The 13,401-nt window shown below is 35.4% G+C and overlaps 1 protein-coding gene and 1 long non-coding RNA gene across 2 annotated transcripts; one reads left to right on the top strand and one right to left on the bottom strand.

Annotated features, from left to right (window-relative positions):
* Nucleotides 1-3,839: 3,839 nt before the first annotated feature.
* On the top strand, nucleotides 3,840-5,412 carry LOC112526928. Its single transcript, XR_003070660.1, has 2 exons — nucleotides 3,840-4,073; nucleotides 5,267-5,412. It is a non-coding gene; the product is annotated as an uncharacterized LOC112526928 (long non-coding RNA).
* Nucleotides 5,413-6,250: 838 nt separating this feature from the next.
* Nucleotides 6,251-12,646, bottom strand: LOC112526351 (mitochondrial carrier protein MTM1-like). Its single transcript, XM_025136628.1, has 10 exons — nucleotides 12,365-12,646; nucleotides 11,025-11,099; nucleotides 10,817-10,936; nucleotides 8,943-9,002; nucleotides 8,664-8,834; nucleotides 8,142-8,241; nucleotides 7,706-7,800; nucleotides 7,455-7,604; nucleotides 6,784-6,842; nucleotides 6,251-6,700 (listed from the first exon to the last, which is right to left on the bottom strand). Exons 1-10 carry the CDS (start codon nucleotides 12,473-12,475, stop codon nucleotides 6,541-6,543), a joined length of 1,101 nt encoding a protein of 366 aa, XP_024992396.1. The 5' UTR covers nucleotides 12,476-12,646; the 3' UTR covers nucleotides 6,251-6,540.
* Nucleotides 12,647-13,401: the final 755 nt, after the last annotated feature.

Consider the following 13,401-nt stretch of genomic DNA (forward strand, 5'->3'; position numbering starts at 1 on the left):
CATTGGCTGGTTAACGCAATGCGTATCATGTGATTTTACTCTACATTCACATGTGAATTGGCTGAAACTTGCACGTGCATTGGCTGGTTAACGCAGTGCGTATCATATGATTTTACTCTACATTCACATGTGAATTGGCTTTTCTTGGACTTCTTGTAAGTTGACCAACTTCTCGTTCGAACCCACCCCAATGTTGGATAAGTTTGTTTAGCTTGTTATATTTAAATGGCCAAATTGCATGAAAATGCATTTACTTTGATCTGATTTCTATTTTGTATAGCGTACTACCAAAACCTTGGTTTTGTTACCTCAGATGCGATATTTCAAACATTTACATTGAAGTAATTTACACAAAATAAGAATCACAATAAAGTATGTTGCATTTTATTGCTTTCTCAAATGTAAACTAAGAGCATCTCCTATAGATGCTCTACAATACAGATTTGGAGATTTTTTTGCTCCAACAGATTCTTCAAAATAGAGGAAGCAGAGAGAAGGTAAAAATTTATGCCTGTTCATCGGTTGACATCCATTGGATGCGAGGGGAACCGAACAGATCCAATCATCCATTGGATATTGGATTATGTCAACCGATCCGATCCAATCAACATTATATAACCGATCCAATCCAATCCAATCCAATGGATGATTAGATTGGATCGGTTCGGTGTCAGCTATTGGATACAATGATGGATATCCAATTGATGATCCGATGGGATTGGATTAATTCAGTGTGTTAATTCAATCAAATTCTCTAACAATGATACAAATTAATTATCACTTTTAATATGTGTTAAAACCAACACAAGGGAAGTTAAAATTTCAAAGCCTCACATATAACAAATTCCGATTTAAGCAATTTGAAAATAAATTAATTGGATGATAGTTGGATAGACAACTGGATGGTCGTCGGAGAATTAATTGGATGGGTAATTGGATGTTGATTAGGTCGGTTTCAGACTGCCATCCGGGAACTAATCAATCCAAATTGGATGTTGAAATTTTCATTCCGATCTGATCCAATTATGATCGGTCGGTTCTAATTGGATCAGTCTGTTCCAATTGGATCGGTTGATTTTCTGCATACCCCTAGGTAAAATTCTCCAAATGTGGAACTTTTCAAAAATGATTGTTTAGGAGTGAGGTGTTATTTCATTATTCCTACCAATAACAGTCTACAAAATTAAATATTTCATAGAAAAAATAATATTTTATTAAATATTTTGAATAATATAATTAATGTGTGTAATATCCAAACAGAGAATCTATTGGAGCTGAATGTAATTTTCTTTCTGGAGATTTTTATTTTTGATTCTTCATTTTGGAAAATCTGTTGGTGATGTTTTTAGTACCAAAATAAAGGTTTTAAAAGTACGTTATACAAAATTGAAATCAAATCGGTTCAATATTTTTTATAATCAAAACGGATGACCGAGGATTCACGACCATCTACGCAAAATGTTGGCATTATACACGTAATTGACATCATTGTGAGCTTGCAATGCAATCGGACACACCATTCCGTTGTCATTATGCCCCTAGAACACCCTTATGTGGTCCTCGTGCGTCTCATCATGTTACAAAAATAATGTTTGTGTAACAGGTGAGAGACAGATCAAATACATAACTGTCTGTTAACTACCTGCCTGCCTGCCTTAAGAGTTGAGTACCTACAAAGATCTAAGAGCTTGTTTGTTAGCGGCTTAATGAGCTTAATAAGACTCACAACTTATTCTATCAGTTACACAAGAAGTGGCTTGATATTATAGTCAATAAAGTAAAAAAAAGCCGAACCTTCACAGCAAAAACACTGTGAAGGTTACCTTTATAGTGCTTTGCTGTCAAGTTTCAAATGTAAAAAAATGATTTCACAGGTCTCATCAAAATAGACTGATCTCACATGATCTCAAGTCTCCCACGAATTCAATCAGAATTGTTGAAATCATTAGTAGATTTAGAAATTAAAGAGAGTAAGAAACCACTATTTTTGCCAATTTCAAAAAATAAATAAATCCACCCTTGATGATATGATGGTCAACAATACCTTATCTAAAGGGAAATGATTGGCTGGGGATGACCCTTGGCTGCTTTTGTGGGTCCCACCCATGTGGGTGTGGGTTTGTCACTTTCCCCTTGCCATGATCCATCTCATCAACTTGTGTCTTGGTTCTAACCCTTTTTTTATCTGATATGGTTTATCTGGTTTTCATTTTTTTAAACAGTGACATCATTTGATTATAAAAAATAAATGTATAAAGTTTTTTTTTTCAAACGATGGTACTATTTGACTAAGAAAATGACACTAACAAGATTCGAACTTGGGTTTGGAGTGGAATAAAAGCCTTGCAAACCAACTCTACCGAATAAAACTTGTTTTCATTGTAGTTTCAAGATGCATACGGTGGCACACAACAAATTAATACGGTTGCATCTTTCACGAACTTAAATTTTTTATTCTTCGACGGAGAAATAATACGGTGGTACATGCCACCGTATGCTCTACTCTAGGTCCGTCCATGTTGTCTATATCAAAATTTGGTTTACGAAAAGATTTACAAGTAAGATGTGACGAGAATTATTGAATTTCAAGATAATTTACAAGTATAACATATAAAAGAGTAGTATAACGGTTTATTTGGTTTACCAGAAAACCGTGTAACGATATCTTGTTTCGTTAACCGAATTGTAATAAATTACGAAAGTTAATCGAATAATTTAACTCAAAAACCGAACAACTAGAATCCAGGTGTCACTCGGTTTCGCTTTTCCCCCAACTCATTTCAGTAGGTTACAAACCGTTAAGGATAAGACTGTTTGGTCCAATCTCAGGCTTCTCCTGTTCCGGTCTTGGTCTGGTTCGTGATGAGATTTACGGAAAAAAAAAACTAAGGAAAAATGCACCTTGTGAGTTGTTCAAGGAGAACTTATGAACATCTATCAAACGGCATTTGGTTTAGCAGTATCGTAGTCCTTGGTCTCCTAGGAAGTCAGGGGTTCAAACCTCACCAAAGCTTAGAAGGATAAGCAGTACAGTAAAATATATCTCGATTTTAATGTTTCATTTTTTTGTCGATGTTATAATATTGTTTTATGTGGTTTTGAGAAATCGATAATGTTTTTATTTTTGAATAAAATATAAATTTGAAAATATCATAAAATTTAAAAAAAAAACAAATATCAAAGTTCTAGTTTTTTGTGTAATTTCTTTAATCCAATTTTTTTATTATAATTTAATTTAGATTTAATAACTAACTAATTTATTTTTGGTTTAATAATATAATTTTTTCATAAAAATAATAATTATGTATTTTGTTAGAACTCAATAATTATCCTAATTTTATTTTAGATTTTTAATATTTAAAAATGAAAAATTTATCTTGTATTTGATTATATTTATCTGCAGTTAGTTACACGAATTTAAACCTAAAAATTTAATAACTTGTATTTATGTGTAATTTATTTGTAATCTTGAATTTTAAATAATATGTATTAATAAACAGTATATTATGTATAAAAAAATTATTTTTAATAATTTTTATAAAATGATTTATAATATAGTATAGATAAAAAAAAAACTAAAATAAATTATTTTTTAAAAGTTTTTTAATGCATGTGATAATCGGCCGCCGGCACATGGTATTATTAATATTAGCCCTCCAAATGTGGTCAAATCCGACCCGAATTCACCACCCAAATTATTATTTTTATTTATTCTTTATTTTAATTCAAATATTTGACCGGGTACCGGAAGTACCCGTTTATAAACCACCCCTTTGAAAAACCTTCTTTCCCATATATAAATTATAAACCACCCCTTGAAAAAACACACACACACACACACACTTGTTCCAATTTTTGAATTTTTAGGGTTTTGATTTGCCTCAGAAGCTCGGTGATTTATCATCGTTTTTTTCGCAAATTTGTGTCGGTGATTTTGCTACAACGGAAAGTAATGACGGTGTCTCGGGTTCTGTCGGTGACTGCAATGACGACGTTCGTGGTTTTGTTAGGCATTGTTTGTCCTTGTGTCAAAGCTCAATCGTTGCCACCCGTTCCTGCTCCTTCTAACGATGGTAACCTATTCGTTTATTCTTTTTTGTGCTCAACGAATTTACGCTCGAATTTTTATTGACGTCACAACAACAAAATTAGGTTACAGAACGCAAAAAATGCATAAGCATCCTAATAGACTACTTTATATCAGTTTATGAAACCAAATAATAAAACGTCTTATTTAAAAGTGTTGTAATAAGTTTACAGAAAGTTTTTAAACGTTGTAATCAGTTTTTTAGGATTTTTTTTAAAAAAAAAATGTCGTATAAGCTATTTTATAGAACAATATTTGAAAAAAGCAGTTTATAAAAACAAATATCCTATAAAAAATGTGTTTATACGACACTTCTGAAGAGTGTTCCATAAATAGCTAATACGATAGTTTGTATTAAAAGTCTGCTAAAACCTGTTAAGACGTTTAAAAGCGTCTTATAAACTTATTATAACACTAACTTAAGTTGGACTTTGTATATTTCTTATTTCCATATGTACAAACCTTTGGCTTGTTTCCATTTGAACAAATATGCATGGAAAAGTAATGTACTTTAATTTGATTATTATTTCGGGTAACGTACTTTCAGAATTTCTATTTTGGAACCTAAGATGTAAAATTTTGAACATTTAAGTATCCGGGTAACGAGTTAAAGCATTAACCGGTTACCATGCTGATATGGCGAGTGATAAAATAAAATTGGATTGAATAACAAATAATATTGAGTTTGATACCACATCACTCGCCACATCAACATAGTAAACGGTTAATGCTTCGACCCGTTACCCGGGTATTTAAATGTTTAAAATTTTACATCTTAGGTACCAAAATGGAAGTTTTGAGAGTACGTTACTCAAAATAAGAATCAAGTTAAAGTACGCTACTTTTTAATGCAATTTGCCTTTTTTTTTCTTTTTGTACTGCCTACAAATTTACCGCTCTTTCTTTTTGCGCTCACATTGATATACAAGTCAAGATTTTTGTTAATAGAGACAGTCACTCTACTCCTTTAGACCAAATGACACATCTACTCCTGACATCCTACTTTCGAGTAAGATATACTGGGTTCACCTCAAACCCTATTTTTAAGTGGAATATACTGTACAGTTTCTACATGCTTAAACAGTAAAATACGTTGGACCTTTATTTTATAAAACCGACACTGTAACATGACATACGGATACAGACATTTTACAAAAATTGCATTTGTATGTGTTGTAGGGACATCTATTGACCAAGGAATTGCTTATGCATTGATGATGGCTGCCTTGTTTCTCACTTACCTCATTCATCCCTTGGATACCTTTCCTTTTAATTTCTTTTTGTAATTAGATTCTGATTTGAGCAGAATAAAAATGCATTTTTTTATCTGTCGTACCGAAATAGATAGAACAAAAACCAGAAAGATGTGAAAAGATTGGTAAATTACCCATGCTTGTTTAGAACATCTGAAACAGCTATGCTAAAGTGAGATTTTGGAATCCTTTTTGGTTCAATGATTACATTGAAGTGTATGATAAAATAGAGAAAAAACGAATGAGAGAGTGTAGAAATCTCTAAATTTGAAGAAGAGTAAATTACATGAAAAAAATAACGTAATTTAACTTGATTCCTATTTTGGGCAACGTACTTCAAAACTTTCATTTTGGTATCTAAGATGTAAAGTTTTAAACATTTAAGTACTTGGGTAACCGGTTGAAGACTAATTTTAGATTAAAAAAAATTCATGTCACTAACCACAACAAATAATACTGAGTTGGATACCATATCACTCGCCATATTAGCATGATAACCAGTTAATGCTTCAACCGGTTACATGGGTACTTAAATGTTTAAAATTTTACATCTWATATATCAAAATGAAAGTTTTAAAAGTACATTACTCAAAATAAGAATCAAGTTAAAGTACATTTCTTTTTCATGCAATTTACCCTTTAAAGAAATCTCTAAAACTTGATATTAAGAAGAGAAAGATTATTTTAATTGTTTTCACCAATTAAAATAGGTGCAACAAAAATGTATTTTTATTACAGTCAAGAAGATGTAACAAAATTGATAAATTACTAAACTACTCATATTAGTTTAAAATCTTACACAGTTCTTTAACCTACCTTACCATCGCCTGTAAAGTCTTGTCCAGTCCTGTTTACATACAAAAAGCACCCTTCTAGAATCATGCCAAACAAAATAAGTAGAACAAAAATCAGAAAAATGTGACGAGATTGATTAATTACTAAACTATCCATGTCAGTTTAAAACCTTTTAACACCTTCCATGGTTATTTTACCTATCTACCTCACTATCATCTGTTCAATTCTATCTGGTCACGTTTGCGTACAAAACGCACCGTTACAGAATCGTACGAAACAAAAAATCTAGTCGAAAAATCGGAGCCATCGGGAATAAAAGTTTGTACAAAGTGAAAATTATACCGTGATCGTGGTGAATTATGTCTAGTTCTAGTTTGTGTTCATACTCGATCGTTTTCACTCGGATTACGGAACGACACCATCTTTTTTCTCACGAGGCCGATGTCGGCTGTTTTGGAGAGTGTACTTAACGACTTCATAGAACGATACTACGATCCCGACTGACGGTCCTGCACGTCCCACACGAGGACCAACTCCTGTGAAAAGTCCCTTCATTCCTCCATCCCTGCTCCATGACCGTAAATTCGTAACCATATCAGTAAAATTTCTAATCAAAAACCGAAACAACGGAAGTAGCAAGATACGTACCTCCATATCTCGACTAGTGTTTGTCTTGTTGTCATTGTCAGTGCTCGGACTCGATCTTTCTGCAAGAATCAATTGAACAACAGATTAAATAGTCGCTCGATATTGGCAGTTTACTAATTGCTGATAGCCTCATAGTCTCTTATTCAATGCTTATCCAATAAGATGTGAGGTTGTTTACCATACACTCTGACCGACAATTGATGTTGACTGAGAGTTGACTCGGTCGGCGCTTACCCGGTCCGAACCTCTTACCCAGACAGCACTCGGTTAGCACTTACCCAATTTGTATTGATAAACTTTTCTAAGGGGTTGTTTACCAAACGCTTATCGGATAAGCGCTTACCGGCAAGAGTCACAACTGTTGCTTACCTTGAAGGATAACATTCTTACCCATCAAAATGGATTGTTGGTAAATGTTTACACACACACACACAAAACCAGGTTCAAGGAAAAACCACAAAAAAATGGAAAACTAAAGAACACCCTAATAACTATTCATTTATCAGTCATGCACGTGTGCATTTTATGCACCGGACAACTGAATGGTTATCAAGGTGTTCCTCAATTTTCCATTTTTTGTAGTTTTCCCTTAAATCCAATCCCCCTCTCTCTCTATATATATGTTTGATGATATGTGTCTTAACTGAGATTCACAAAGAATAAAGACATACCTCTATTTGACGTCGAGTCTTTGCAACATCTAAAGGACATGTAGAGGCACCCGCAAGGCAGCCCGCAACAAAACCGGCTGTAAAGTTTGCACCAAGAACAACGATAGGGCTAGTTTCATTTCCCAACATGCCTAGTAGTCGCCTCCTAACCTACACAACGTATCACCATGGTTAGATTAGTTCCGACCTTTCTACATCCGTACGCACTCATAAAGATCCATATCCGACACTCTTTAGTTTACAACTCTTACCGGTTCAAGGGTCGCCCAACAAACCGCGGAAAATGGAACATCACGAGATAGTTGTGCCCCAAGGCCCGTCCACAAAAACCGAAAGCTACTAAATGCTGCACGAGATTAAGACGACGCACAACTTATAGTAGATGACAAACACCTCGTAAAATGCGTTTGGTATGCCGAGACAAAGCGGGAAAAAAGAACGTGTTTGTACCATTTTAGTGCGACATTAAGACCGAGACAGGACTGAGTGGGAAAAAATGCATTTTTTGTGGAACAAAAATATTGGTAAATTACTAAACTACCCATGTCAGATTAAAACTCTAAAACCTTGTACAATTCTTCATCTGCCTACCTAACTCTTGTCCATCCAGTCTTGTCCCGTCCCGTCTGCGTACCTAACGCATCCGTAGAGATCTCAACATCGCAAAATTGAACACAAGTAACTTACAGCTACGAAGTTTCTTCGTGCCCGTGTCCGCATTGACAACCCCGGCTAGCGTCTTCCACACTCCGGGAAGCTTCGTACCCTGTTGGGCATCTTTAAATGCCTATCACACAAACCGGAAGAATTTTCATATCGTGGACCCCAAAACCAAACTAACCCGGTATATCTCATTGGGGGGATGTATTTAAAGTAATAAAGTTTCAAAATTTCCTATTTAATGTAACACAGATAAAAAAAATCCTATTTTTACCTACGATCTCGTAACATTTGATGACGTAGATGTCAAAAACTTATCGTCCACTTTGCAGTAACCCTTCCATAAACAGGTATCCACGTCATCAAATTTTACAAGACGGTTGCCGGTCAAAACGAGTATAAAATAGAAAATTTTGAAACTATGTTATATCGATTAAGAAAACAAATTTTTCGTGGTTACGCTAAATAGAAACTAAACCAAACTTTATTGCATTTTGACGCATTTTGCTCAGATATCAATGAATAGATGCAACTATTAGCACAATATACCTGCATTCGAGTTCTTGCAAGTTCAACAGGGTAACAAGTAATACAAGCCAACGAACGGGAAACAGAACCTGCAACGAGCGGGACATAAGGTGTCATACTCGGAGCATTTCTCGATGAATACTCTTCCATATAGTTTCGAAAAATGTCGTAGCAAGGCATGTAGATACCCACCTAATAACAAGTATATATCAATTGTAGACAATGATATCTACGACTAAAAAACCACAGATAATAGCGTTTTTTTTCTACGACATATGTTGAACCGGGGAAAGGACTTACCGTGGGCACTGCCAATGCTAAACTAGCGTTTGTCCCTCTCCAAAGTCGTGCAAATCCTTCCTGCACACACGGACTCCGTTTTTTAGAGCGTTTTGACACTGGGAATTCTAGCTTCGTTATAAAAATAGTTCATAACTAAATCAAATCAAATCAAACCAAACACAGGACCAGTTTGTTAGCAGCTTAATGAGCTTAATGAACTCATAGCTTATTCGGTCTGCTATACATAATTGTTTGGTAGTGGCTTAATGATACAGAAAATGGCTTACTTAGTAAGATTTTGGGGGAGAGCTTTATGCAGAAAGCCAAGTTTTTCTCAGCCCAATTGAAAAACAGGCTCCTTCCATCTATGAAAAACCCTCCCAAACAAAAACCTTCCTAATCTATAAAAATAGATTAATCCGTACAGTACACACAACTTTATCCATACAGGACTTATTGGAAAACCAACCAAACAACCCCACAATATATCTTGCTAGAATTAATTTTGTTTCATAAGACGGATAGGATTTTTTTAGAAGATATTCGGCTTGCAAAAAGGGTAAGTAAAACAAATAGAAAGCACAACTGTAAGCGAATATTTTTGCATTTTTCTAAGACATGATTATAAGAAAAGCGAATATTTGAACCTTTGGCCTCCTAGGAGGTCAGGGGTTCAAACCTCACCAAAGGTGAGGAGGGTGCGTGAGTTTATTTGTTGCATCTGCCCTCCACTTCAACCATCCTGTCTGTATGCGATGTGCAACGTCCTCCTCAACCTCCACTCTTTGTAAATCATAGATCCCAAATACTTGAAACTATCCTTTTGGGGTACCTTTTGTTCCCTAATGTTGACTAGGTGTGTAAACGATGTGAGCTTTTAATGAGCTACTCGAGCTCGAGCTTAATAATTCTCGAGCTCGAGTTGATCTCAAACACAAAATAGAACTTGTTTAACATAACGAGCCGAGCTTTATAACACTAATGTTCGACTCGGCTCGTTTGGAAACTCGATTCAATGTTTCAAGTCTAGTCGAGTCGGGCCGAGCAGAACCATTCGAGCATACCCTTTTTTCGAGCCAAGCATGCTCGTATATTTATTAATTATAGAACAAAGATAAGAAAAATCGAGGTCAAGTCGATAAACGAGTTAATCGATGGCAAGTTCAAACCTATAAACGAGCATCAAGCTCGATAACCCAAAAAATATTCGAGCTTGAGCTCAAGTCTTACATTGAAAAGTTAATCGAACTCGAGCCTAGTATTAATTTCTTGAGCCCGGCTCAGTTAACCTACTACTCGACTCAACTCGGCTCGGCTCGTTTGCACCCTTAATGTTGACGTCTACGCCCTCTTTGTTGCTCTTCTACTATAATTGCACCAAAGATATTCCTCTTTAAATGGCTAAACCTAACCCTTTGCACCCTAAGATTAAGTCCATAAAATGGTAGAATAACAATTAGACTCGAATCTACAAGTTTATGCACAACAATGAGCATTATTGTCTCTTGGGGATGATAGTTGAAGCCCCTAATGACTACATCTATAAGCTTACTATTTATCATTGATGATTTCCGGGCCACGAATTGCCGAAAAAATACAGACATATAACAAAAGATTGCATTACTAAGAATTTATTTATAGCCACTTTGGGAAGTATAATTTAAGTCTTTAAGACATAAACTAAGCCAAACCGAACGAACCCAGTATATCCCACCCAAGTTTGGGGTCTCGTGAGGGTAAGATGTACGGAGACTTGACAAAGTAGAGCGGTTGTTTCAATGAAAACCCTTGTATAGCTTAAGCCATAAAACATGTAATTCTTGGAAATTTTGCAGCTATATTTAGAGGGTATATATATATATACACACACACACACACATTGTCTCACAAACCTGGCGAATGACTTTGTGGAAAACATCTAGAGTGCCCTTATACGAAGAATTTGAAGCGCAAGCTGGTTCGCCAAGTAATGGACGGTAGCATGATGGAAAGCATCTTGTATCTGATACCATCTTATGAATAAATCCACAGTTTATTAGTAGTTTTTTTAGATGGTGAATACAGAAAAACTAAGTGAATTAGATTGCAGATTTAACATACTGGGTTCGCTTCAAAGCGACATGTGGAGTAGAGATTCTGATACGGAACGCCAGCAGCCTGTGCTTGCAACCTAGTCTGTAAAATCAGATCGTATCAGTCTCACATCGGTTAGACACCGACCATCAAAACTATATATATAGAGAGAGAGAAAGAGAGAGGGGTTCAGGGGAAAACCCCCAAAAAATGAAAACCTAAGGAACACCTTGGTAACCATTCATTTGGACGGTATGTACATGTGTATATAAGTAATTGAAGTTGTTTCTTGGTTACCGGACAAATTGCTTATAAATTACGTGTATGCACATGTGCATACCATCCAGATAAACGGTTACCAAAGTGTTCCTTAGTTTTTCATTTTTTGCAATTTTCCCCCGACTCCGACCTATATATATGTGTGTGTGTGTGTGCACGCCCAAAAAAACCTCCCTTCCTTCTTAAAAAGGTTGTTTTAGAAAGAGATTCGAAAGGCTCCACATATCCTAACAATTAGTTCAGGGTCGTCCCAATCTTTTTAGAGGCCTTCTTTGTTAGCAACTTAATGAGCTTAATGGGATTCACGACTTATTCAGCTATATTGACTGTTTGGTAGTAGCTTAATGAAATAGAAAGTGGCTTATTCAGTAAGCTTCTAGGGGAAAGCTATATGCAGAAAGCCAAGTTTTTCCAAACCTGCCCCTCCCAATTGTAGAACACCTCCTTCCATCTATAAGAAAGCTCTCCCAAACAAAAATCTTCCCAATCAATACAGACATAATAATCCACACAGACAATTTTATCCATACATGACTGAATGAAAAACCAACCACACAGCCCGTTAAAATCAAGATTCTTAGTTGCATTGCCAGAACACAAAGGGTATCAAGCAATAGGGTTCAATTCTCTAATTTGTCTAATTAACCTTCTCCATATCTATTTGGCTTTTTGGAACTCCATCGTATTACTCTCTTAAAAAGCCCTCGAGGAAGAGAAAGGAGGTTCCAACATATATTGACGATAAATCGTCCAATCTAGCCGACGCTGGACTCCAACACACACCCTCTAACAAAGGCTAGCCCACACAAAATTTCACAATTTGCCAAGTTCCTAGGACGATAGGAATTGGCTTTGATAATATATGGAACCCATCAGATTAACCTCCGGAAAGAGCCCAAAATGATGTTCCAACATATATTGATTACAAAAATGGTCTCAAAATTGTCAATTTATAGCAGATGAAAGGGAATTCCGTACCGTTTCTCGTTACAATCTAGTCAATGTTCTTGCAAATATGCCAAAAGCAACACTATAGTTTGCAGGAAATGATTATAAATTCGGACGAATAACTAAAAGAAAAATGGTACCTTCGCGACATCGAGAGGATTTACGATTATGGCAGATAGAAAAGCGGCGCCGGCGGCGGAGAATGCCCTCTCCGAGAAACCCAAATCGAAATCAGACGACGGAGACGTCATCTTAACCGACGACGAGTCTTGATTTTTCGTCAAATTCAACTCCGGCAAGACCTCCAATTTGTTGAAATCTGGTTGTGGGTTCTTCAGAAATAAGGTAATAAATGGCAATAAATGGAAAGCAGATCAAATGTTCGATGAAATTCCCCAAAGAATTGGAGGAAATCGGGTTTTGATTGATGACGGTTCCCTGATTTCGTTTCCTTTGCATGGTGAAGGCGGTGGAAGGAAAAAAAGATTCGTAGCGTGGAACCAAAGTCGCCAACACAGGGGTATTTTGGGTATTTCTTTATTATCATAGGGGCATTTTGGTATTTAAATATTACCCCAAACAACATAGGGGTATTTTGGGTATTTACTTATTATCGTAAGGGTATATTGGGTATTTACTTATTATCGTAAGGGTATTTTGGGTATTTAAATTCAAGGAATTAATTATACTCCCCTCGTTTAGTATACCCAACTCTATGACGAGGGTAGTTATATTTAAAACTCCAACCTAACCTTAGGACCTTGATGGAGGCATTTTAGATATTTAGTAAGGATTTTGATGGAGGCATTTTGTTTTATTTTTGGTGTGGCATCGATAATAAGCATTTTTAAGTATTTGGATAAACAACTTATATTGGTGTCAAATTGGTGATAAGAAGTTTTTGAAAAAATTAAACTCTTCTGCCTTATAATAAGTTGATAAGTGCTTTTGTAGAAAAATATAAGTTGTTTCAGATAAACAATCCCAAACACCCCCCAATTACATCACAAATATCAACTTATCTTACATACTGAAATGTTATATTGATAAAAACAACTGTATCTATACTATCTTATAAATCATTTGCCTAAAACTCTTAAAAACTCTTAAACTCGTTCATCCCTAAACGATTTCATTCTTATCCGATTTCATCTCATATCTGAATTCGTGTAACTAA

The sequence above is a fragment of the Cynara cardunculus genome (assembly GCF_001531365.2).
Source record: "Cynara cardunculus var. scolymus isolate 2C chromosome LG 14, CcrdV1, whole genome shotgun sequence".
Classification (NCBI taxonomy): domain Eukaryota; kingdom Viridiplantae; phylum Streptophyta; class Magnoliopsida; order Asterales; family Asteraceae; genus Cynara; species Cynara cardunculus.